This window comes from Podarcis raffonei, chromosome 6 (assembly GCF_027172205.1).
Source record: "Podarcis raffonei isolate rPodRaf1 chromosome 6, rPodRaf1.pri, whole genome shotgun sequence".
Taxonomy (NCBI): domain Eukaryota; kingdom Metazoa; phylum Chordata; class Lepidosauria; order Squamata; family Lacertidae; genus Podarcis; species Podarcis raffonei.
The window spans coordinates 34875348-34903113 of record NC_070607.1 but is presented as its reverse complement, the minus strand read 5'-3'; the positions used below and the strand labels follow the sequence as shown (position 1 = coordinate 34903113).

General features: G+C 39.9%; 1 protein-coding gene across 7 annotated transcripts in view; it reads right to left on the bottom strand.

Annotated features, from left to right (window-relative positions):
- The window catches only part of SLC44A5 (solute carrier family 44 member 5), a 152485-nt gene that overhangs the window by 33932 nt on the left and 90787 nt on the right, over nt 1-27766 (bottom strand). For 3 of the 7 annotated variants that reach the window (XM_053392029.1, XM_053392035.1, XM_053392030.1), the window contains 6 exons: nt 19371-19444; nt 8194-8278; nt 5344-5428; nt 3685-3813; nt 2276-2336; nt 1316-1448 (listed from right to left, as the gene is read on the bottom strand). In XM_053392029.1, coding sequence (XP_053248004.1) covers nt 1316-1448; nt 2276-2336; nt 3685-3813; nt 5344-5428; nt 8194-8278; nt 19371-19444 — 567 coding nt within the window. The remainder of the gene's footprint in view (nt 1-1315; nt 1449-2275; nt 2337-3684; nt 3814-5343; nt 5429-8193; nt 8279-19370; nt 19445-27766) is intronic. The other 4 variants (XM_053392036.1, XM_053392032.1, XM_053392034.1 and 1 more) reach the window with 2 other exon arrangements.

Sequence of the window (27766 nt, the reverse complement as noted above, 5' to 3'; positions counted from 1 at the left end):
ACAATATTTCCATGATTCTGTGAGCCTTAAAAACAAGGTACGTGAAGGATGGTTCTGCTGTAAATCTAAATGCATACTGCTAAGGCTGCTTTAACCATCTAATATGCACCTAGTGAAATTTCTGTCAATTGATCAAAGTTTCAATATCATCTGAGCTAAAAAGCAACATTAGTTGAATCTCTGTAGTGACATAAATTAATTTGGAAGGGTAATATTTTAAAGGCTGGTGTCTATATACAGGAACAAATGGTTTATTTAGTTTGAAGGAATCTGGATAAGGAGTTCATTCCCCACTGCCATGTTGACTGGTGCTGTGTTTCAGAATAAACACAGCAAGGCTGTTCGTGTGAATGCATGAAGATTTTGCTTTCACATCCAAGGTTGAAAATTTGGTATAACCCAGGGAAAGAGGGGAATGGCTGGGGGAAAGTTTAAGCACCTGATCTCTTCAACCTTCTTTGATACTAGTCTCTTTCTAAAGGTGCTTTCTTATATTATAAAAATGGCCACTGTGGGTATGTGAACAGTAGAGAAGCTGGAACGAGGTCCCAGGACAAAAGTCTAGGACCCTGCAGCCCAGGAGACACCCAAATGATCACAGAGAGGGTGGAAGATGATAGGAGGCAGCAACAAACAGGCCTGATGTCAGCACTTTGGCCACTGAACTGAAGCTACGGTAGTTGTGTCACCATTCTGTCTTTCTTCTTATTTTTAAGAAAAACAATACTACCGTTTTCTACAACAAAATGGAGTTTATTCCCAAAGTACATGTGTTTTATTATCATGGCGGCAGCAGCAGCAGAAGAAGGGGGGGGACCCCAATTTTATTCCCGCAGTTGCAATGGTTCTATGATCAAAGTGAGTTTTATAGTGCAAAACCGCACATTGTTGGAGTTTTTCCTGTTTTAATTAGGCCTGGCAAACTATTTTGCCTGCTTGCTGCTTTTGCATTTCAGGAATGTAGGGACAGTTGTAAAGCACAGAATAGCAGTGAGGGGTAGGGAAGGTGAGAAATGTTAACTGTGAGCTTCATGAATGTGATCTGATACAATCCCACCACCACCAGACCAGGGTCTAAAATTTTCTAGCTGCATCAATGTAAGTTGCAGACATTTGTGTATAATCTCCAGTTTGCTCCTAAGATAACTGAAATGAAGAGTATGAAGATTCACCTCCTGTTAAAGCCAGATATGGCCCCATGTAATCAGTGCTCCAAAAAAATAAATAAATTTCATGGTATTGCAGCGAAGCATAGAAATTATCATTTGGCAAACAGGTCAGGCAAAGTTATACAAACATACAGCCAGACACACACAATCCATACTTTGCAGCTTCCCTGAGATCGGTGACGTTCCTTGTTTTTCCTCTTCCATCTTTGAAAGTAGTCTGATTGGCCACAGTCAGAACTCCATTTTTAGTGGCAAAATCAGGAAAACATCTCTTAAGAACTGTTAAAACAAAAACAAGAAAAAAGAATATTTATAGTGAGTCCTGCTTTTATTTTTTTTAAAAAAACCTCACCATTCCTATTTGCCATTCAGCTCCATCCATTTAAACACCCTAAACTGATTTCTATTTGCACAGCATTCTCTTAGAAATGGAACAAATATCATGGCTGTCATTTCATCCATGTAGTAAGACACCTACAAGAAAAGGCATGTGTGAAGCAGCATGTTCTCTGCTCTGTATGTTACTCTAGGGTGCTATGGGCTGCCACCTTACATAGGTAAATGCTCTTGTCTTGTTCCAGAGTAGCTGGAGGACAGCACAGTGACATTTAAACTGGAAGTCATGTGACGGGGGGGGGGATGCTGTGCATTAACTGAAGCAAGGGGAGATTCCCAAGTGATGGTGCTTTAAAGGGCACATTGTGATTTTAGCTTAAGCTGGTTATCTCCCTAGTTTTAATTTGTCTTATGCTTTGTATTATGACCCTGATCTTATAAAGAAAATGAGCTAAGGGCACTTCAAAAACAAGTGTAGGCGAATACTGCTGGTACTGGGGCATGCCAAGATCATTGCATACACTATCAGAGCAGAAAGCCAGGTTTGGGACATCCATGAGGTGGGCTGACGAAGCTGCCTCAGGTGGCAGAACTCCAAGAGGTGGAGCTCCCTCAGACACCCACCCAACCCCCTATGAGATCTCCAGAGATTTCAACAAAAACTGTCACTGCTTCGCAGGCACCACTGTGTACCAAGGTAAAAGAGGCTTTGGCCGGGGGAGTGGGAGGCTCTGGTGGCAAAAGCACACCACAGATATTCAAATACTCACAAGGCCGGCTTGGAATGATCATGGAAGGACAATCTTCATCACGCATAACTTGGGCCACAGACTGGAAACCGAAAGAAAAACCCAAAGTTAGAAATAATCATGTGACAATTGAATCTATAGCGTTCCCCTTTTTTCTTTCTTTCTTTCTAATACTCTTTTTAAAACCCTTGCAAATTATTTGATTGAGGCCACAGCAGAGCATCTAAATGAAAAATAGGATGGAGCCGTGACTCTCTGGCATCCTGCTAACAATGAAAACAAAACAGTAGGCATCAGACAAAAACCATTGAACAGAGAAAGCTTCAAGCAGGTGGCCTTGTGCTCATCACAGGTAGGAATAAAATTACCTTTTAACACAATTAACATAATTAACTTAAGGCTGCAATCAGGACTCAGCAAGGGGTTTCCAGTATGAGAGGAATATTAAAGTAGGTTTGAATATTTGTTTTTAAAGCTATCAAGTTGTTTCAAACTTATAATGTGATTACAAGGTAAGAATTAATTTCCAAGACTAACACCTATTCCCTCATCCTATAAATGAGTAAACTGGTCACTGTGGAAGAACCAATCCAAGCCTGGTTTAAAGATATACCTTCAATAGTATGGTAAGTAAAAAGACAGCAGATCAAAATGGAACAAGCGTCACCTAGTTGCAGACTTCCCCGTTGTGTGAAATTATGTATATCTATTTAAATTATAGTAATTGGCTATTGCAATTTCCTCTCCTCCCCTGTTGCCCCACAGAGCCAAGTGCTTTTGGCAGGGGAGCTGGAGACGAAATCAAAGGACAAGGAAGTTCCGCCATGTACATGGAAGTCCTTTCCGCCATGGAGCTGCAGCATTGGATATAGGCGGAGACCTCCAGGTATCCCACCTGAGGGAAGGCAAAACAAGCCTATGCTGTTGGAGCCGCTCCAGATCTAGGGGCTGAACGCGTCCACGCAAAGGGCGTTTTAAGCGGGGAGCGGTCATTAGTTCTAGATTTACATATAGATGTATAATTTAATTTAAGATTTAAATATAGATTAGTACATGCAATTTTTATGTGACTATGCCCTCTTTTGTTTCCTTTCTTTGGTGATGGGCTTCCTCTCTTTTTTTGGTGATGACCAACTTAATTTTTAAATTTTTAGCTACAAGACTAAGGTTGAAGATTTTTTTTGAAACTCTCATCAAAATAGCATTTTAATTATAAAATGTATCAATAGAAGGAAACCTCTTGTCCGTTACTGGTCATACTGGAGTCTTTGGGTATAATCTGCATTAGGAATAACGTAGTTGTAACCAACAATAGAGTTAAAAAACAACAAACCCTGTACAGCTATGGAGATATAAACCTGCTAAGGACTGCACCCACTTTGGACAGATAAAAGGTAATATTCACATCGCAATATCTTTTCTATACTCACCTTCCATGGCTTGCTAAAGCCAGGCTTGCAAAACTGTCTGTAGTATTCCCAATAACTTTTGTTATATCTGTAGGAAGATTGCATGTCTATGTAGGTTGCAAACCTGTCTGGGCACTTTGAGACACAAAGCTTTAAGAAAAGAAAAATGCACATTGATCTAAGCAACACGGGAAGATGAGAAAGTTAAATTATCAAAGCAGCTAGACAAAAAAAAAAAAAGCCATCTCTGGGAGTAATTCGTTTCATCAGAATGCCTACTTAGCACAGCACTTAGAAACAGACATCACTTTTTTTTTTATCCTTGCAGTATCTTGAAGATAAACACTTTTGAAACACAGAGGAGACAGTTTGACATTTTCATCAACAGCAGCATTTCCCCAAATCTTCCTGCCTGTTGGAAGTATTTGATTTTAAAATCTGTTTATTAATTCTTTTTCTTTTTAAATGAAGTACTTGGAAGAAGGCATTTTCTCGAGACTTCCAAGTGCCAATAACTACTTTTGAAGGCAATTCAGTAGATGCCCATGCGGTGCAGTTCGCACAGTACACAAACATTAATCAATGAAGTGTGCAACTGTTAAAATGGTTTTGCCCTAACAGGGTATTTGCAGAGCCAACCACTTTCACTTTCAATAGCTCAGTCAAAAGCAAACCAAGATTTCATTATTGTACATGGGTTAAGGCTAGCCTGTGCTTTATTCCGGCCATAACTCTTTCTAAAGTCATATAATACATGGCAATCAAGTTCACACAGAGCGCTTCAGTTTATTTTCTGATCCCAGTAACTGCTACACCAGCAGTTAATTACCTAAGATAGGAGGATACAAAACACAGCTTTTCAATGAAACTTCAGAGATGTGCTGCATTTTAATTTTGCACACATGTTCTCCTTTGAACATGGCCTCCTTTGAACAGGCTGAATCCCTTGCAATATAAATCCAAGATATTAGCACGTTTAATTTGCATGCTGTAATCACACACACACACAAACACATAGACACACACAGAGTGGTTCCCAATTACTGCAGACCATGTTTTTCAAAAGCCAAGCCATGGACCCCTTACTTTTGAAAATTCTGATATTTCTATGGTAGTTTTTGTTATGTCAATGGTGCCATGGATCCCCTGGGCGGGTTAGGCAGACCTGGAGTCAGTGGAGCACCAGCTGGGAACCACTGATGTATACTATAAGTAAATGTTTAAATGCTGGATATTTCCTATTTCCCTTTCAAAATAAATCACATATAAAGCTCATTTGTAAAACCTATAGCAGCACAATCCTGTTCATGTTTGTTGAGAAATAAGTCCCATTCAGATCCCAGGTAAGTGGATATACAGTTTCAGGCAATGCCCTGGACTGGAAAAGAAGCTTAGCCTGTGCCTTTTGGCACTGTCAAAGCCTGTTAAGTCTCCTTAATTCTCAAAACACTGATTAAACCCCAGCACCCAGGAATCTAGAGTGTGTCAGGACACCCAGAAACCTGGGGAAGTCATAGCAGTATGTTTACAGATGTTCACATACACAATATTTTCAGGATCCGTATTTACCATCCTTCTCCCACCGCCACTGTACAGAAAGCCAACAGTACTTCTAAAGACTAGAAGTAGTTCTGGTAAGTGACACTCCTTGTGATCTGAATCTGACTGTCATTTACATACCTGTGTTGTAGGGCACTGTAGGTTTATTAGCACTAGAGGGCTGGCACATTTCAGAATGTTAAAGTAAAACAAAATTGTCTTGTTCCTGCAAATGAATAGGTATGAAATAATAACTCCATGTGTATTTACAGTAATAATTCATAGTATGTATGAATCCGTAATAGAATCACTTAAGAGACCACAACAAGAATTAAAGAAAACAGAGCAAAAGCATTCTGAAGGTAATTGACAGAAGCACATCTGAACTCTAATTATGGGAAGGACAATACTTCCCTGTGGAGTAGATCACAATGACACTTAGTCACATATATTAACCTGATTCCAGATCTCATAGGTTAAGACTTTGTCACCTAGCCATATGGTACTTCTAGTGTATTCTGAATCTGTCTTGTACATATAGTAGGTGTTCAAATACATGCTACATTGCACAAACAAGCTGGTGGTTTTTATGTTAATCACAAGGTGGCACTAAAAAATCAATCAAGAATTTCTTTGCATAAGGGAACCTGTGGATTAGATAAAGTCCCAAGAATCTTCTATCGAAAAGTACTAGAATGGACGGTATGTAAGACACACACTAGAGCTGACATATTAGTGGCTCTGAAAGGGAGAAGGGGAGAATTAACTCATTCATTTCTGTCAGTCTTGCCCAGGAACATGCAGAACATAAAACTGGCTCCCATTAGCTGCAGCACTGTTCTCCCGAAAGGTTGGCGATAATAGGCCTTTTTCACATTCATCCATGCTAACCAGCAAATGTGTGAAGAAGATTGATAGCATGTGAACACTTTGCTGACTATCTGCTTTTTCCAACCTCTGTCAATAACTCTGAACCAATTTGGCAAGTCGGAAAACACAAAGAGGCCACAGAAGACATATATGGCGATTAGGTAATAAGGAAGCTTGCATATTCAAAGTTCAGACAAGGATTCTACATTACTAAAACTTGGGAAACTCACATTCATACAATTAGCTGGTAGATTATTTAGGGGCTGAAACGTTCGCTAGCTGCTGACAGTAATACAAGGAAAACACAAAATATCCAGTAAAAAAAATCAGCAATGTATGACTGTCTCCTTCAAAGGCAAGCTTTATTTCATGTTGGAGCTATGGTCTTCTGAATGCAAAAAAAAATTTAGGGATTACGTAGAGATCAGCAAATAGATGGATTAAGGTGGTGATGGGTCCCCAGGAATGGTGTTAGATCAGACAAAATGGAATTAATTCTGCATTGTTGTAATTCAATTCCCCCTACCCCTAGTCTATGAATGCCCAAGTATCAAATCTTTTAAAATATTTGCTTGGTGTAGTATTTGTTTAAAACATTGTAACATTTATTTGCATTTTATTGCTTTGTGCCAAGGGATTCTAAAGGGCATTATTGCAAAGATTAGCATCCATCCCCAAATTTAATTTCCCTCAAGGCATGAATTAGGGCCAGCCTCTGGATCTCTAATGTATTTCAGCTTTGGGTCAGTTTGTCAGGCTTATCCAAAACCATTAATTTTTTGTTTGTTTCCCAGCTAGTTGTTCAAAACTGCATGTGGTTTGTTATCACCATTGTTTTAAATGCTGGTTTATTGAAATGAATTAACACATGCAAATCGTCCCCAAAATCATGCTTGCTTTAAAAAAAATAAGCTAAGAGCATTTCACACTAAGCACACTTAGAACATTTCACATAATAATAATAATAATAATAATAATAATAATAATAATAATAGACCAACAACTCCTTCTATGTGTCAGTATGCATCTATGAGGTTATAAGTAGGAACATGCGACTGCAAGGGAAGAAAACTTGGTGCCTTCCAAATGTTGCTGACTATACCTCTCATCAGTTAAAGCCAATGGCCAGGGATTGTGGGAATTGTAGCACTGCAGAATCTTGAGGGCATTCTACTGGCTGCCTCTGTGTTACAATAGTAGTCACACTACTACTGTTATACTGCCTTTAAACAGTAAAATCCTGCTAAATTATATATATGTGTGTATATATATATATATATTGAGAGAGAGAGAGAGAGAAGGATTTTACTGTTTAAAGGTAGTATAACAATATTTTAAATCATTATAATTCACCCCAGCTGGGAAGTGGTACAGCTGGGAATTGGAAAGGAAAGGAAAGGTATTCAAAGACTGTACAGGATGCTTTGTCTATAAAATATATTATGCTTTACAGCAGATGATTGGATGGATAACCCACCAGATCCAGATTCTATGGAGTTGCTTTTAGATGCTCAAAACACTGTGATAACGTAGGGACATTAAAGTGGGTGATCTGCAGGGCGAAGTTGTGAGTGGCTCTTGGCCCAAAGTGCAGACCTGGACTTCTAGGAATTTCCAGTATGAAAATAAAGTGCATTCTTTTAAGCTGGTAGCAGCCATTGGTAGAATTCTCCTTTGCTATTTTTCTGCTGCTGGCATGTTTTACCCACTGAGCAAGGGGTATCTGGTTTATAGAAATGAGATGCAGCCTGTGGATTTATTTTTCTTCTTGGAATGACAGGAACAATTTCTCAGAGGACATTTCAATTAAATGTTCCAACTTATGCTGGCTAATCAGCTCCAATGCATTTTATAAAGTGTGGCATTCTAATCACTGGGATGCATGACGTAATTGTATTTTACTGAATTATGAACAGCCTTCGGACTGCACATGTACAATGGTTTTGCTTTGATCGCTCAGCTTTTTTAATATAAATCTTAATTGGAGTCAACACAGAGAAACCACTGAAGGAAGGTAGGGTCCTCCCTCATCCTTCCATTAAGACTTCCAGGAGACAGAAGTCTAGTGCTCCCTTTCATGCATCATGAAAAGTGAAGGCAAAGGAATATCTTGGTACTTACTCATTAGGCGTGTCCTTTTGACCACAGAACTGCCCATAGCTGTCAGTTGGGTAAGCTACTTTTCTGGGGTCACCGTGTACCCAAGCTGCGAAAAAGAAAGCATCAGTGATATTTTATAGCTCCATTTCCTCCTTGCCTTGCAGCAGGTCGGCTTGGAATTAAAGTTTGCTGGTCATTAAAATGCACTGCCAGTCATGTACCATTTTAACCTCTCTCAATAGCTACTGAATACTATTGATTTTCCTTAAACAGTAGATTTTTTTCCCCCTTTAATGAAAAAAAGTATGGATGAATAGATAGAAAGTAAAACATTTCTCTCTCCCCCTCCCCCTTTCCATCAGGTCATATCTGGCTGGCAGCCAGAAAATGAGGTAATGCACTTAGAAAATAACGGTTATTAAAATGAGGACAGGGAACCATTACAAAGACTTTGTTGGCATAAAGCCATACAATGGCAGCAAACAAAGCTAAAACAAACCTAAGCGTGCCTGCACTCACACATCTTAGATTCTCTCAGTACGCTGAATTGCATGAGCCACTTACAATGCACTCTCAACCCCGATTTATGCAAATCACTTTGAACTTGCTGTTCTATAATTGCCACATGCTTGCATTCCTCTTTATTTTCTGTAGTTTTAAATTTAGAAACACTCAAAACTAAATCTTCTCCAGCGTCACTGGCACACTCTGGCACTAGTGTGATAGAGCCCTGTGTAAAGCTGTCCATGGCAGTCTGTACATTGGCACTTGTGGTCTAGAGGTGTTTATTATTACTTTTATATCCCACCTTTCCTTCAAGGAGCTCAAGGTAGGGTACAGACTTCTCCTCCTCCCCATTTCATCCCCACAACAACCCTGTGAGGTATGTTAGGTTGAGAGGCAGCGACTGGCCCAAGGTCACTCAGTGAACTTCATAGCTGAATGGGGACTTGAACCCTGGTCTCCCAGGTTCACACTCACTAAGACACCACATCTTAAGCTAATAAACTTTTGATTAATCTTAATAGCCAAAAGCTGCTTTCCACAAGGGGATTCATTCATGGCTTCTTTTCCATTTTGTTGAACTGCCAGAATTAAAGTCTATTTCATTCATCTTACTTCCACCAATCTATGGAAAAAATAAAGCTGCTTATATGCTACCACAATGCATTTGTAGATTTAAAGAGAAGGCAGTGGCTCGACATCTTTCATTAGCAGTGCAATCCTATACATGTTTACTCAGATGTAAGTCCCAGTGAGTCTAATGGGGCTTGCTCCCAGCTAAGTGGGTATAGGACTGCAACCTAAATTCGTTTAGGCAGTTGGTTCATTTGGAAGCACACCACCACCACCACCACCACCCCTGGTATATTACAGATCACTGTACTATATTGTAAGAAAACAGTCATGTTTACATGTAATTCTAAACCACAATTCAGTGCTGTGTGCATGAGCCTTGGGATCATACACATGCCGAAGTGTGGCTGGAAGGTGGGATTCACAAGCTTTAAGTTCCCCCTTTAAAGAATCCTGGCTTAAAACAGGATTGAACGGGGGAGGAGCATCCTGTTTTGCCGCCTGAGGAGAAATGAGAAGGTGCGCCCAGTGCCTCACCAAAGGCTCACTTACAGGGTTGCCCTGCAAGATCTCATGAGTGCCCCATGAAATGTCTCTGGAACTCGGAAACTACCACCAAAGCTTCTTCTTCTCACTTCTCTGGTGGGGCAGGGGGAGCTCTAGATGAGTGAGGAGAAGCAGCAGTGGCTTCCAACCAGATCTAGTGAGATCTTACCAGAACCTGCTTCTCCTCACTTCTCCAGAAATAGCAGGGGGTACAGGTGGGGCACCCATGGTGGCACAGGAGAAGTGAGGAAAAGCGGTGGTGACTTCTAGTGAGTTCTCATGAGAGCCATACAAGATCATGAGGGTCTCTTGTGAGATCTCACTAGAAGCCACTGCAGCTTCTTTTGCCAGCAGTGGGGAGGGGCATCTGTGGCATGGCCATCCCCTTGGATTCCATCACCTGAGGCAGCTGCCACAGTTTGCCTCATGACTGGCCGTGCTGGCTTAAACTTCAGTCTCTGATTCATATGTAACAAGAAGCAGGAGAAGAAGGGAGTGTGCAAGTCTGATGTTTTGGTCAGGTTCATATTGCTAAACCATGGTGTCTGATGTCCAGCAGAATTATATATTTGAGCTTCTGGAATAGTATCCGTAGGCTTGTGCAAAATTAAGTTTGAGTTCCAAAAGTTCTGATGTGATTGTTTAAAGGCAGGAAACTCCACAGCGGTTAAACTCTATCAAGTATAGAAGTATATAAAAAGGTAAAGGGACACCGACCGTTAGGTCCAGTCGTGGACGACTCTGGAGTCGTGGTGCTCATCTCGCTTTACTGGCCGAGGGAGCCGGTGAACAGCTTCTGGCTCATGTGGCCAGCATGACTAAGCTGCTTCTGGCGAACCAGAGCAGCATACAGAAACGCCGTTTACCTTCCCACCGGAGCGGTACCTATTTATCTACTTGCACTTCATGCTTTCGAACTGCTAGGTTGGCAGGAGCAGGGACCGAGCAACAGCAGCTCACCCCATCCCGGGGATTTGAACCGCCAACCTTCTGATTGGCAAGCCCAGGGCTCTGTGGTTTAACTCACAGTGCCACCCGCATCCCTAGAAGTATATAGGAGTGCAGTAATTCTTGGAATTTTGTACATCCAATTGAGATTTCAATTCAGGAATGAGGTCTCCAGGCACAAGAAAAACTTTCAGCTGTTGTAAGGTGCATAACAAAATTGCACATGTTAAAACATTGTGTCGTACTGCTTCTAAATTAATAGACTTTTTAGTATAACATTTGGATATTTAGGATACTTCTTTGTATTACTGGCTCCCTCAAAGAGTAGCACAAAGCCACTAGCACATTTGCTTAGCAAGGGTAATACTACACCTCTGAGGTTTAAAATCCTAAGCAATGCAATATACCTCAAAAGTACAAAACCAAGTCAAGGTCCATACTAAAAATCATGACCTAAATCATGACCTAAAAATACTATGGGATGGTTTTTTTTTTGGGGGGGGAATGTTTGCTGTCTATCATCTACTACTCCATGGATATATATAAACTGGAGAATAGAAGACAGCACATTCTTGAAACGGGACATGATGTTTGTTTGTGCACAAAGGAGGTTTTCATTGTCCTTGAATATTTCCCCACATCTATTGCAGAAAAATGCCATGTCCAAGCAGATCAATTTTTGCAGTTGATATGAACTCCTTTAATCTCTTCTTTATACACTCTACAGTGCGGCTTCTGTAGCAACCTTCCCTCTTTTTGAGGTTAGTTTGTTTTCAAGAATGTTGACACTACAGAAGATACCCCCCTCCCTTAGGACCATTATTCTTCCCACCAGTACAGATACCAGCAGGGATAAATCTTGTCATGTGAGATTTAAAGCAGTCCAGCAATGTTGGTTGCAAAACTTAACAGCTGCATTTTTGCAGATAATTTAGAATTAGCCACTGCTGCCAACATTATCCAGTTTGTTTCCGGAATTAGTTTTCATATTCCAAGAACTTCAAATAATAGAGAAATAGTACTCTGACAAATGCTCACATACAACAATGTCCACTTACAAACCAGAAGTCTCTCCCATGTAGAACAGGAATGTGCCATGTTAAATCTGATGAAGAACAGAGTGGTCAGTGGATAATCAGATTTTGACCTTAAGATCCAAATTCACATCCATGCTCAGCCACCAGATTACAGCCTATTCATAGAAAACATTTGTTCTATGCAAGTAGTTCTAAATTTTGTCAGACACACACTTAATCTGGACAAACATAGCATAACCTGGGAATTATAGATACAGTCAAAAGCAATTCTCATAATAACAGCTGTGTTTTTCCAGTTACTATTGTCATACTTATTGCCAGTTTAACCAGGTTACATTTGCTGTTGTGAATACACGTTGTGTGAAATGTCCTTCAGCCTCATTCAGTCATCGCAACTGCCTCATTGGGACAAGAACTACAGGGAAGAGTCACTGTGATCACTAAGCCTGTGCTGTTTTGGTTTCTTGAATAAAGAGTTAACTTCACTGACACTAATGTTTTTATTGCTGACCTACTCCAGACCCTGGCTCCTGACACAAGTCTCCCCTGGGGTTGAAGAACGTACCTAGGTGGGCAAAGGTTAAAAGAGGCTAACTTCACCCTGCTTCGCCATCCAGGTCTTGGTTATACAGTGAGAAACAAGAGTGCCCATGAGAAGGTAGTGCCACCTAAACTATAATTTGAACCCCACAAGTCATTTCTGCAAAATGGAAACAGTAATGATCTAACTACCCAAACACATTTTAAAAACTGCGTTGTTTCCACAACACAAGCAGTGCACAGCAAGTGATGTGATTGTTTTATCAGCCCAACAGATGGTAAAAAAGCTAGAAGCAAGTTCTTGATTTACACAGAACTCTTCATTAGGCAAAATAAAACATCACCATTACCCCACGTAAATAGTACTCCAGATCACCTAAATTTTGATTAAGTAAATATTGCGGCTGCCTTCTGGGACACTCAGTTCAATGAAATTTAACGGTGTACTTTTGCAATGAAGTTTGAACAGAACTCTGGACTTTGAGGCCAGTTTTGCCCCAAATGGCAATTTCTATTATCAGTTTCCCTTCACTTTTGAGCAAACATGCAAATGGCAGCAAGGAGTGGGGAGTCCCCTGCCCCTACCAGCCTGTTCACTCCAAAAGGGGGGGAGCTGCTTCAAGGAGTGCTTTTGCAAAGGGCAAGTCCTTTGCAAAAGCCCTCTTTGAAGCAGCTCCACTTCTCATTTGTGAGCATGCAGGCAGGCAGCAGAGGTCAGGGAGTTTGGACTGGCCACTCATTTAAAAGAGAAGTGCAAAGGGCTTTAATCCTCAGTCACTGACTGAGCCTTCCTGACAGTCCACTAAACATTTCCCCATCAGACAGCCTTGCCCCATCATTACCATCACACTAAATTGACAATGCTTCTCTCAGCTCACACAGCTGTTTAGTAGGGAGCTTGATTGACATGCGAAAGAAAGGTCTACTGACTCATTCCCATGCACCTTCCTCTCCACTGCAAATGCTAAGGAGCTATTCCCAGTGCCATTCAGGTAGGCAGCAAGGAGAAGGGAGGCATGCAATGACCTCATTTGCACCCCACCATACACCTCCTCTCTGTCGGCATGTGTGAGTGTGTTTTCTCCCTGAGTATTTGTGTTTGGGTAGATGGGATGTGTATGGCCTACAAACTCACTGCCTACCAGTGAATGCAAGCCAAAAAGGTTTCCTATTTTTGCTATGTAGTTGATTCTCGAACACAATGCATTCCTGGAGTCTGTTCGACTCTTGGAACCGTTCAAAAACCAAGGCACTGCTTCTGATTGGCTGCAGGAGAGTCCTGCAGCCAATCAGAAGCCATGCCGCACATTCAGCTTCTGAAAATAATTCAAAAACCAGAACACTCACTTCCTGATTTCAATCGTTTGGGAGCTGATTTGTTTGGGAGCCAAAGCATTTGAGATCGAAGGTGCGAATGTATAGCCCTCTGATTTGGGCAAAAACTGAAACACCAGCAATGTTGCAGAGGAATAGGTCCTCAGGTAACACGCTCCCCGACTTTAGCAGAGGAACCCCCAGCCTGCCAATCAGGCCACAGAACACCCAGAAGTGTTCATGCTACATTGCAATTTTGTATCTGCTCTATGGATCCAACCATAATGGCAACAAACAAGTGTTGCACTCGCCTATTTTAAGGAACATGGTTTTCTTTGCCCAATTCTTTACCTCCTGAATTTACAAGTACACCCCCTCATTTACACAGCAGCTTTGTTTTGCAAATAGATTCATCTCAGTTTGTTGTGAAATTGGATTCCTTTAAATGGGAATCCTTTCTGCTATGTGGGTACAGAGGGTAGATGGCTTCACATCTCAAATGAACATAAGGAGAAAGCAAAGTGTGGTACTATTTAAGATTTAGCACTTGATAAATATCTCATTCTCTTTCCCACTCTAGAAAGAATAGAAACTAACTGAACAACATCCACAGAAAGAAGAAATCAGCCTTAGACAGCTGTGTAGTTTATTTGTTGCAGGTATTTGTTGCGGTGAACTGCGGCTGACCCAATACCAAGTATTAAATGAAATAGAATCCAAGCGTACAGAACTTTAGCACCCATTAAATGTTCTGCATGGCTGAATACTTGATTGTTGGCAACAACCAAGGGCCTGCTTACAGATAGGAGGAGGAAGACAGTCATACTAATCAGCTGAACATTTGTTTTTAAAAACTCTTTTAGTTTTTGCATATAAAGAGATGAACCAATGATATATGAAACTATATATTTAACAAGACCAGCACTTTTGTGGGGTGGGGGGAACTGAAGACTCTGATGCTCTATAATAGGGAGAAAGCAAGGAGCATAAATCACTTTTTCCTCCTGTGCTTTTTCTGAAGTGGACACCACCACTATGGTGAGATGCCTAAACTGTGCTCACCTTGGAAGCCTGCATATATTTCATCATGAGGAAAAATAAAAGCACCGTTTCAGACATTGCAAAATGGCAACAACAATAGAACGCGTTGCAGTGGTACCTTGGTTTAAGAACAGCTTAGTTTATGAACAACTTGGATTAAGAACACTGCAAACCCAGAAGTAGGTGTTTTGGTTTGTGAACTTTGCCTTAGAAGCAGAACATGTTTCGTTTCCTGTTGAGTATTTTGCATTTGTAAATTGAGTCCCCCGCTGCTATGGGAAAGCACGCCTTGGTTTACGAACACTGTGGTTTAAGAAGGGACTTCTGGAACGGATTAAGTTCGTAAACCAAGGTACCACTGTAATTAGTTGCATCTCCTGTTATCTTTCTACATTATATAATGACTTGCAATGCCAAATTGATATCGTTCTCATATAGCATTAGCTCAGCACAGAAATATGTTAAACAGCAATGTATTTGGGATGTGTGTGTTATGTTTTAAACTTCATTTACAAATTTACAAACTGGTATCATATTTTTTATATCAACATAACTAGCTTTATTGCTGGATTTGATGTATTACCTTTTCCAATGCAAGTAAGTCTGAAATTTTTAATAATAAAATGTATTCCCATTTTTAAGCAGAAATTATTTTTTTGCAGCCATTCATAACACGAACCGCAATTCTTTATGCAACAGGTAATAAAATCATCTTGTTCAAAAGGACTAATAATAATAATAATAATAATTTTGTATTTCTATCCCACCCATCTGGCTGGGTTTCCCCAAACCAATACTGGGTCTATAGAGACCACAATCAGTATACTTTAGGCAACTCTTTCTTATATCGTTTCAACGTTGTTAGTCTAATTGCCTGCCAAAATCTTTGTTCCAAGTCTTCATATCACTTGACAGATCCTTAGTGCAAACTTCCAAGAACCAATCATAAATCTTAGAGAATCTTAATATGTCAGCATTCCATGTAACAATGGTATAGCACAAGAATGACATGTGTGTGTGCAAAAGCCTGTCAGGTCCCCATATTTCAAACCATCAACTTATGCTGCCATCATTCACTAATGTACTTCAAGCTCACAAATCACAAAGCTAGAAATCACAAACATCTATCATTTTAATGCATTTGTCAAATATCCTCTCATTTTGTATTCCTTTATTGGTCTGGGATTGAGTAAGTGGCTGCAAAACACTGAACTGTAAGATTCCCCGTCAAGGACAAAATATGGAGAATAACTACTTGCTTTGGAAACTTAACATACGCTGCAAATCAGTTGATGATTAAGAACCAACAGCATTCTTGTGAAGTGTTTCCCTTTAAAAGACAAAACATTTAAAATATTTTAGTATGTGGCAATAAAAACCAGCCAGTTGTGCTTATGGATTTTAAACACCAGCAATTTACCAATACAGTGAAGCAGATTATAGGACACATGATCCTAAATTTATACATAGGGGTAGGTGCTGTAAAAGCAGCCTCTTTTTGAATACAGAAGGTAAATTTGGTTTACTACTTCACAGGTGGCCTCCTGCCCCATTGTTTAATCTCCTGTTGTGTCTTTGAACACAGATTAACACTTACTGCAATAGGAAGATTTCAGAAACAGAAATAGAAATATGTAGGAGAGCATCTGACCTAAAGATTCATGGATAACAAATTCTCATATAACAATTGAGAGCTGTCTATGCTAATCACTTGCTCACTTGAGCTTCACTTATGCTCTTGGTTTAGCAAAATGCTTAGCATAGTCAGCTCTCAATTGTTATATGAGAACTGCCAGGAGCCAAACCATATAATATTTTTCTTATTTTGAATTATACCATTCTTGCAGCCCTTTGAATCTTTTTATAATATTTCATTGGTTTTTGTCTTAAACATTTTACTAGGTTGCTTTTAAAAAAATGTTCTTAATAATCCAGAAAGTGCAAATGTAAATATTGTGGACTGAATTCTGCAAAAATTGAAACGTCACTGGATGGCATATCAGCATCATTGGTCCGACGGTAAAGTTGACCCAATGACAGCAATTAATAACTCCTGTAATAAATATTTATGTGGCTCATAATCATTCAACAGCCAATCATCACTGAAGCAGATCAGAGAAAGACTATTACCATAAATCACTAGCTTTGGTCATGCAAGAAGATTTGATTGTCCTTTTATCACCACATGACAATATAATGTCTTTGGAACTACAGTGAGAGCTAAATCCCTTCCTGATTGTACCATTGCAAATATTACTCAAGCCACACTGATTGCATGTATTACTAAAGCTAGAATTTCAGCTCAGCATTTTCCCCCTGCCACAATCAATAGCAAACTCCATGCTCTAGAAATGATGGATCTGAACTTTTCTGTTTCTGTACCATCCAAATAAAATGTGGACTGAAGATCTGCTTCATACATTTATAGACTATAGAAAACCTTCCCCCATTTTTTTTTATCTATAAAGAGCCAAAGGACAGAAATATACAGATCTTATTCGGTCACAAGTTGCTTTAGGCACAACGCATGATTGTGAATTGATTTATACTCTATTTTCCCTTTATTTGAACTTTATTGACTCTCATGCATTTTGAACAGGACAACTGCCTGGAGTCTATCCAAGGCTGATCTCATCTTTCATTTTTTAAAAAATGAAGCAAATGAAAAAGTGTAAAACAAGGCTGGTGATGATGATAATAATAATCGTATAGCTAGCTTGTGTACAAGTGTGTGTGTAAAACAAGCATCTAGATCCGACTAGCTTCAGAATCTGAATTTGAGATTGAAAAAGTACTCCCATAAGAGGAACAGAAAATAGCCGCCACCCCCCAAAATGAATTTTGATTTCAGGATGGATAGCTTTTATTTTGAGCATTTACAGGTATTCAAAAGTTTAAGTAGAGATTCTGTCTTTACAGTTAGAGTACAGGCAATACAGTGTTATGTATACAGACCATATCATCTTTGACCAATGCCTATGGGGAAAATAGAACTGGGCAACCAACCATTCAGTCATCTACATTTTATGCAGTACATGATTCTGTAAAAACCTTATGTAGAAAACTGCTGTGAAATCCTAGCCAGAGGATTACAGGAGATTTGTGCATTGCTGAAGGAAAGTACAGTGCAGTAGGAAGGTTTGAGAGTCCAGGGTGGCTGGGCACAAGCTACCAACCATCTCCCTAACCTTTTTCCTGGAAGTATTCGGTTCTTCTAATCAATCTATGGTTCAGAATGATGAACCAGAAACAAATGTGATCACACATTTAAAAATTCTGTTCCACAAAGGGATAGCTGGAAGGGAAACACAAACTCAGTAGGGCAGGGTATTAATGGGTACAAAAACCTTTATTATACATGGAATGTACCTGCCTCAGGGATGAAGAGATCCCCTGAAACATAAAGCATGCTATCTGAGAGTCCTGTGCCAAAGGCAGGTAGTGTTTCTTTTAGAGCTGGCTTGGTTACAGCCCAGAGGAAATCTGGAACCTGTCTTTATAAATATTGAACTTGGTTCAGTTTAAAAGAGAGCCAACAAAAAAAAGCTATACTTTCATCTTGACTGTATAGTGATTGCCTTTTCTATGGAACTATGATGTGACAGAGAGCTATACTGTTTGTTCCAGCAGGACAAAGGATGAACATCCTTTCTAATTCTCTTGATTGTACTTCTTCTGTAAGATGCGTGTTCCTTTTTGTAGTCTAATGGCATAATACTATTACTATGTAGCTGTACAGCACAGAAAAAATGTTATGATGTTAATAAAAAGAAATCTTTAAAAATTCACTAAGGCTAAGCCAGAACTGAAGTGAACTCTACTGCCAAAGAGCAGCACCACATGTAAATAAACGGCGGACTAAGTCCAAATCTATTAATGTCAATGGGAGTTTGGCCACTGAGTTAAAAAGATGTTTCCATGAGTTGAATATTCATGACAGCTGCTGGGGTTTGTCCTGAGAAATATGGAGCTGCCTTCCCCAACATGTGACCCTCCATGGCCAGCGGTCAAGGATAATGGGAATTGCAGACCGACAATTTCTGAAGGGCACCAGGCTGGAGAAGGCTTGTCTAATAAATACACCAAGTGATGTCAAAGAAACACTGTGTGATAGTGTCAGACATGGTTTGCATTGGACATTGGGTTGAGTGGAGATTAAAGAGACATGGAGCAGCGGCAGCTGTGTGCCTTATAAAGCTTCGGCTCTCAGTGAAGTTTTCTCGAACAAAATTGAGATGCACATTAAAGAATCTGCTGTTGATCATTAGCTCTGCATCCCAATTAAAAAAGCAACTGTTCTATTCATTATTTGCATGGATTGTTGCTAACATTATAAAGAATTCATTTTTAAAACTTTTTATTTTCTCCCACTTCTAATTACCAACATTTTCCTGCTATAACTACAGCTTTTTACAGTAATGAAGAACAAAATTATTGAACCATGGCTACTCAGCTTTGTTTCATATTGGATTTTTTTTTTGTCAATATACCAATCATTTTTATTTCCCCCCTATAATTACAACAGTCAATGAGAGCAGGTAGTTCATGCTTTGTTTCCAAGAAATGTGTTAAATGAATGTAATTATATTTAATCGGGATGCCCATTTAACTTAAAGCAACAATTGCTTCTCAAGTAAATTAGAAGTTACTTTCCTATGAATAGGATAAGCATCAACTGTACATGTATTTACTTACCCACAATTCCTAAAGCAATGTAACCCAGGATGACCACAACGAAGATGACACAACAGAGAACGTCTGTACAATGCCTAAAGACAGAACATATTGAGCAGTTACACAAGTGTCCCATAATACAACTGTGAACCAAAATAAAATTGAATTCTTGGTACACTGTAGGTGCAAATTGCATCTGTTCAGCAGATCTATCCATCCACTGGCAATCGCTTTCAGTGTGCTAATCCTTCTGCAAATCTCATTTTCAAAGCCACAAGTATCTTGAGCCAAAAGTTCTGTGGCAAGAATTAACCGTCCAAAATGCCAGTAAGATATAAGCAAGGCCAAATGTTTATATGCTTGCTCCTAGGAAGGAGTAGCTTACATAAAATGACTTAACACAGATATCCATGGACCACTTAAGGGTTTGGGCATTACTGGAGTGCAAAGCATGATCATTCTGGTCATAGCAGCATATTTCCTTCTTAGTCCATGAAAGTGTCCTGCGAATTACAAACAGCATACAAATTTACAACTTCTGCTTGTTGGGGGGGGGGGAGGGTTGTGTTTATTGGCCATGAGCAGAAAGGAGCTTTTCATCAAGATTTTTAAAAATAGAGATAATAAACATTGGTGTCATTAGTTTGGGCAGTTCAGGACCTGACTGCCTTTTTTCATAGCTGAATACAACTTTAATTCTAGATCATGGATCACCATTTGAAGCAGAGAAAACCTGATGAACCATTACAGTTCAGTGTCTTAATATTCATCAGCTCAGTGATCTGAACTGTGTCTTAATATTCATCAGCTCAGTGATCTGAACTGTGTGAGTGGATGTATGTGCAAGTCCCATAGTGCTCAGGGAGCATCCCCTCTCAGAACAATGCCACTACATGCCTACTCAAGAGTAAGCACAACTTAATTAAATGGCACTTTGTTCCTAGTAAGTAGGGTTAGGATTGCAGCCTCTGGGTGGTCAATGTTAGTCCCACTACATTAGACCTATTGATGTTAAGAAACATTGACTAACTTAGGTTCAATATTTTCAATGGGTCTGATCTGAGTAGGCCTTGGCTGAATATAATCTTCAGTCTGGAAATAAACTTGGTAAATTTAAGATCATAGAACTGTAGAGTTGGAAGATACCCTGAGGGTGATCTAGTCCAACCCCCTGCAATGTAGGAATCTCAACCAAAGCATCCATAGCAGATGGCCATCCAACCTTTATTTAAAAACTTCCAAGGAAGTCCACCATCTCTCATGGGAGTTTGTTACACTGCCAAACAGCTCTTACTGTCAGAAAGTTCTTCCTGATGTTTAGTCATAATCTCCTTTCTTGAAACTTGAATCCATTGGTTTGAGTCCTAGCCTCCGGAGCAGGAGAAAATGAACTTGTTCCATCTTCCATTTGACAGCCCTTTAGATATTTTAAGAAGGCTATCATATCTCCTCTGTCTCTTTACCAGGATAAACATACCCAGTTCCTTCAACCATTCCTCATAAGGCTTGGTTTCCAGACCCTTTATCATTGGTTGGCCCTTCTTCTTCACACATTCCCGCTTGTCAATTTCCTTCTTAAACTGTGGTGGCCAGAACTGGACACAGTATTCCAGGTGGGGTCTGACTAAAGTGGTGCTGCTATTACTGTTCTTGATAAGGAGGTCTGACTAATAGAGTGGTGCTATTACTGTCCTTGATAAGGAAACTAGATTTCTGTTGATGCAGCCTAGAATAGCATTAGCTTTCTTTGCTTGTGCATCACACTGTTGACTCATATTAAGCTGATGGTCTACTAAGACCGCTAGATCCTTTTCACATGTACTACTGGCAAGTCAGGTGTCCCCCATCTTATATTTGTGCAGCTGGTTCTTCCCACCTAAGTGTAGAACCTTAAGATACTTGTATGCAGTGTCCACAGATGCACCTATAACAACTGCTGTATCAACACTGTTTGAAACAGTCACCAGAATAAATTGCTTTCTAAATTATTTATTTAGACAAAATTCTTCTCAATGGAGGTAGTTCTCACATTCAGCTATAAGCCATCAAGGAAGAAGAAATAAAATACTGGGTGAGATAAATGCACGTGAATCAAATCCCTAATAATTTTCACACCTGGGAAAAATATATCTGAAGAATTTGATTGTCCCATAGAGCACTGACGGAAAAACAGCAGGTCACTTAGCTTCACCAGTCAAGCTGAAAACCCCCACGAAAGGTAAATCCACAAGGAGGGGAAAAGAATATTATAACATTGAAGTCACTGTTAAAATAAATGAGCCAGGAGGAGTGGTGAGAGCACAAAAGCAGAACATGTGAACAGAGCACAAACTGCAAATGAACACCAGTATTTCTCAGCACTCTAACTTTAAGCTAAGTGGGTCAATCCACTGCACTTCTCTATACCTAGAGAGATATTCATTGTATCCAACTTAAAATATTTTACAGAGCTACAATCTGACCTATTTTTCAGTTTCTGATTTAATATTCCTTCCACTTTGATTTTGTTCTATGCTTTCAAGAATGCATTTGAGTCAACAAGTGAATCAACCCAACCCCATCTTCATTAAGTAAATAAAATTCAAGGGGTCTTTCACAGAAATGGCAAAGAACCACAAAGACTGCATAGATTTAAGGTGTTCGTTCCAGCCTATTTTTAGAGCAGATATTCAAGGTGGACTGATCTAAAGTATAATTACGTGTGCACTCAAAACCTGCTCTTGACATTCTTAGCTTTGCAATTGAAGGCCATCCTGGAAGTGAAGCTGGCAAAAGCCTTTAACGAACTTGAGACTGGAAGAGGGCACATCTCAAGAAAATTAAGTCATGTGTAATGCAGCTGCTAAGAGTGTGCTCAGCCTCAATCCATAAAAGGGCAGTGAAATCAAGGATCTAGGGGCAAACTTTCTAGACAGGGAAAAAGAGGAAATGAGAACATGACAATAAGGGTGAGGTTAGGGGTTCACCTTGGTCACTGACAGCCATCCTGACAGTATATTTTAAAATACAATTTAAAATATTTATAAAGTCCTCATGTTATTAAAAAAAATCAGAAAAGATATATTTGCAAAGGCTGCTGTTGCCTTTCAAGGTTTTTAATCAATGCCATTACAAGCAAAGCAGTATCCTTTCCCTTAAGATGGCCAATAAACGCTATGACCTTTCACTAACACAAGGGTAAATCAACTACTTCAAGACTGAAGCACTATTTCATTTTCCGGTGCATGTTAAAAAGTGCAACATTTAATTATCAAACAAAGAAAACTAGAACACTGCAATTATTCAGTAACATTTTTTTCCTCTTTTTAAGCAACATTATAAATTTACATAACTAATAGCATGATAAACAGCAGCCATAATCAAGACATTCTAATCATATCTTCCTTGTAACATTTGTAACATTTGGTGCAGTCATCCTCCAATGAGTACTTACTGTACGTATCCTAATTTTTGGCCTATATTTTATTTTGAATGTCACACACGTTTTACACTGCTGCACCCAACAGAGGTTTCATCATGATGGAAATATACTACACATTTGTAAATATAAAGCAGGGATATTAGCTGTTTCAGCAAAACACACACACAACTTGATGAGATTATGACATAATCTCTTTCTCCCTGCAGGATACTAAATGAACCATAGCTCTCTTCATGTGGTGTGTGAGAGAGAGGTGGGGAGGAGGTAGCAGGTCCAGCAAGCAGGTAAACAACAAATACCTGAGGAGGGCTTTGGTTTTATGAGAAAGAAAGAGATTATATATTAATCTCATCAACATGGGGCTGAGCAACAAAGATACAACAGAGATATTTGGTTAAGGAAGTGTCATCCCATTCTGCCCTTTATTGTATAGACTATGAATTCCTGTAGAGGAATTACATGAGACAAAATTATAGAATAGAATCTAGATCGAGACACATCCTGAAAAGCAATGATTTGTTCTAAATATGAATAAGTGGAAATTGCTACTGTGTGGCGTTGCCAAATTTCAAAAAGTGAAAATCCAGATAACAAAAGCTTTAGTTTTAGTTTTTACGAAGCATTCTAATGTTCATTCTTCTATAGTGCTGAAAACCTTGTCCAGCAGTTAAGGCCTTCTTTGTGAAGGTTTATTTGCAAGTTTTTATGTCTCTCTTCTTGTTTTGTTTTCATCTACAGCTTTCCTGTTTTGATTTTAAAACTTTAATTTATGCTTCTCCTGTGACCTGCCTTAAACCACCCATTATGCAGCTGAGCAGAGTAAAACAGAGGCTCACAACAGGCTTAAGAGTCCAAACTATGCTTGACTTTTTTTAAAAAAAGGGAGGCTTTTGACATTAAAAAAAGGTAAAAAATAAATAAATCTATATACCCTAAATATATACCAGCTGGTGCAGGAACCAACCAGAGGAGTGGTGACCTAATCTTGAGTGGTGCCCAGGACCTGGCACAAGATGTAAGCATTGTTGAGCCAATTAGGAGCAAGTGCCAAAAAAATCCAAGATGGACGCATTTGATTTCAAAAGAGGAAGCTTCACCCAAATGAGAGAAACACATTAATACGTCCTTTTTACCAAAGTCAACAGGAACTCCCCTATGAAGAAAGGTTGCGTCCTTTGGGGCTTTTTAGTTTAGAAAAAATGTGGGTATGAGGTGACACAATATAGGTTTATAAAATTATGTATGGCATGGAGAATGTGGATAGAGAAAAGTCATCGTCCCCCCTATCTCATAAGAACAGAACTCATGGATATCCACCCACAAAGCTGAGTGTTGGAGGATTCAGGACAGATACAGGAAAGGACTACTTCACCGAGTACATAAACTATGTGGAAGTTCACTTCCACAGGAACCAATGATGGCTACCAACCTGGATGGCGTTAAGAGAGGATGAGGCAATGGCTATATGCTCTGCCTCCACAATTGGAGGCAGCAATGCTTCTGAATACCAGTTGCTGGAAACCACAGGAGCAGAGAGTGTGCTCTTGTATTCAGATCCTGCTTGAAGGCTTCTCACAAGCATCTGGTTGGCCAGGGTGAGAAAAGGAATACTGGACTAAATGAACCACTGGCCTGATCCAGCAGGCTCTTCTTACATCCCGGTAAAGCTGCTCAAAAGAGTTGGTTTGCAGAATCCATTTAATGCATGACCTAATTTCAAGATCTTTTCAGCGAAAAGGTTGTTGTTGTTTAGTCTTTTAGCCGTGGCCAACTCTTCGTGACCCCATGGACCAGAGCACGCGAGGCACTCCTGTCTTCCACTGCCTCCTGCAGTTTGGTCAGACTCATGTTTGTAGCTTCGAGAACACTGTCCAACCATCTCGTCCTCTGTTGTCCCCTTCTCCTTGTGCCCTCAATCTTTCCCAACATCAGGGTCTTTTCCAGGGAGTCTTCTCTTCTCATGAGGTAGCCAAAGTATTGGAGCCTCAGCTTCACAATCTGTCCTTCCAGTGAGCATTCAGGGCTGATTTCCTTAAGAATGGATAGGTTTGATCTTCTTGCAGTCCATTGGACCCTCAAGAGTCTCCTCCAGCACCATAATTCAAAAGTATCAATTCTTCGGTGATCAGCCTTCTTTATGGTCCAGCTCTCACTTCCATACATCACTACTGGTAAAACCATGGCTTTAACTATACAGACCTTTGTTGGCAAGGTGATGTCTCTGCTTTTTAAGATGCTGTCTAGGTTTGTCATTGCTTTTCTCCCAAGAAGCAGGCGTCTTTTAATTTCGTGACTGCTGTCACCATCTGCAGTGATCATGGAGCCCAAGAAAGTAAAATCTCTCACTGCCTCCATTTCTTCCCCTTCTATTTGCCAGGAGGGACCAGTTGCCATGATCTTTGTTTTTTTGATGTTGAGCTTCAGACCATATTTTGCGCTCTCCTCTTTCACCCTCATTAAAAGGTTCTTTGATTTCTCCTCACTTTCTGCCATCAAGGTTGTGTCATCTGCATATCTGAGGTTGTTGATATTTCTTCCGGCAATCTTAATTCCGGCTAGGGATTCATCCAGCCCAGCCTTTCACATGATGAATTCTGCATATAAGTTAAATAAGCAGGGGGACAATATACAGCCTTGCCGTACTCCTTTCCCAATTTTGAACCAATCAGTCATTCCATATCCAGTTCTAACTGTAGCTTCTTGTCCCACATAGAGATTTCTCAGGAGACAGATGAGGTGATCAGGCACTCCCATTTCTTTAAGAACTTGCCATAGTTTGCTGTGGTCGACACAGTCAAAGGCTTTTGCATAGTCAATGAAGCAGAAGTAGATGTCTTTCTGGAACTCTCTAGCTTTCTCCATAATCCAGCACATGTTTGCAATTTGGTCTCTGGTTCCTCTGCCTCTTCTAAATCCAGCTTGCACTTCTGGGAGTTCTTGATCCACATACTGCTTGAGCCTTCCTTGTAGAATTTTAAGCATAACCTTGAAATGAGTGCAATTGTGCGGTAGTTGGAGCATTTTTTGGCACTGCCCTTCTTTGGGATTGGGATGTAGACTGATCTTCTCCAATCCTCTGGCCACTGCTGTGTTTTCCAAATTTGCTGGCATATTAAGTGTAGCATATTGAGTGTAACATATTGAGTGCTGCAGAAAGGTTAGCATACTCTAAGCAACTTTTGTTGTTGCTATCATTTTCTTTTATATTTCTTGTACAGCTTAAACAAATTGGGGAGCTTTTTTTTTTTTTACATAGTACAATTACCTAGAATATAATATAAATTTCACACACCCATCCCAGGCTGCCACTGCCAGTATATAAGTTCAGTACCATGACTGAAATAGCTTGTGCCCAGGAATTCAGTTCTCAGCTATGGTAGCATTAAATATTAAACACATGCAGTAAGATTAACACAGGAAGGTTGAATACTGAATAAACTTAGGTGCACCGCACGGAGATTCATTTCCCTACAGTGCCTTGTACCAAGCTACTATAAATTCTAACAAAGTAGCAAGATGTTAGATCATATCGGATTGGTAATTATGTATTTCATATTCTGATGGTTAAATAAGTCTTTGACATTCTAGTTCAGCTGCAAGGTGTCTGTATGTTAAGTTCTACTCTAATAACTATGTTGTTGTTATGGCCGGATAGCATATGTTAAATGCATTTTTCTAGTTTATGGCAACATTTTTCTGCCTGGGTTTAAAGGGAAAATGTATCAGCAAAATTGTCATGAAACCAAATTACAGTGCAGGTTATGCACACAGCTTATGCTTTTTGTTCCTCCTAAATCATTGCAGAGCAAAAGAAGCAGGCCAATGTACTTTATTGCGGCAGTGAGAAGAGAATAATCTAGGAGGCAGAAGCCTTGGTTTTTATCAGAGCCATATAGAAGCATATTAAACCAGAACACATTTCAGACACAATTACAATTTGTGCATGATTAATAATGCCCATGGCATTTTAATATATTTCCCTCTACTATTTAAAGAAATAAATAAAAAATGATAAAGTATGCAGCTAGCTGAAAAATAGAACATCTAGAACAGGACAAGCCAACTTGGCACACACATGTGCCATTGTGCCCACCAATACCTCCTACAGTGCCCAGCACTCAGGGAACATATCTTCAAAAATCCACAATGCATTAGAGACTGTTTGCTCTTTCTGCTTAGTTGAAAGCTCAACCACTCCTACACCGAGTCTGCACCCTTTAAAATGTCTGCATTTCATTAGGAGCTAGGATTGGACACCCATACTCCCACCCATTCTGTGGGGGAAAGAGGTGGGAAAAGCTTTTCTCTGCCGCACTCCAAACAATGGTATCATCAGTTAGTGAGCAGTGTTTGTGGGTACTGAAGGAAAGAAGGTTGGGCATTCGGCTTCAAGCTATTTAACCCCTCCCTGCCTCTTGCTGCTTGTCATCCACCCTCCTGCCCTTCATAGGCATCGCTGCTCACCATTGTATGCAGTGTGTGTGTGTGTTTTGCCTATTCTGTACTGATTTGGTGGCAGATCTGCTTAATGAGTGTCAGCCATTAAATAGGTCCATTGTGTGGGAGTTATACACTACATTATCAGGTAGTTAAGGGCATTTGTCAAACTTTGGGCACCTTGAAGCATGAAGGGTGTAGTCCCAAGACTTGCCTTCAAGGCTGTGGGACACAGGCAGGCTGAGGAGCATATCTGAGGCCAACATACAACATGTCCCCCAAGTTGTGCAGCCCCAGAAGCAGGTGGAACAGTAAGGCTAGCAGTAAGGGTTCTGTACTCCCCTGAAAGGATGGGACAAAAAGCTCATGCACTATTTATTATGTGCAGTTAGTATCCGACACTAAAACCAAATCTTTAAATTGCTAGGAAGCGGCTGTTTTTTGCCGCAAAAGACTAAAATGGCTGTTTCTCTGGAAATTGTTACAGAAGTGGATAGAAAATCATAATCGAAGAACTGGTGACCAGGTTAATGGAGCACCCTAGGTATCATGAGGATAA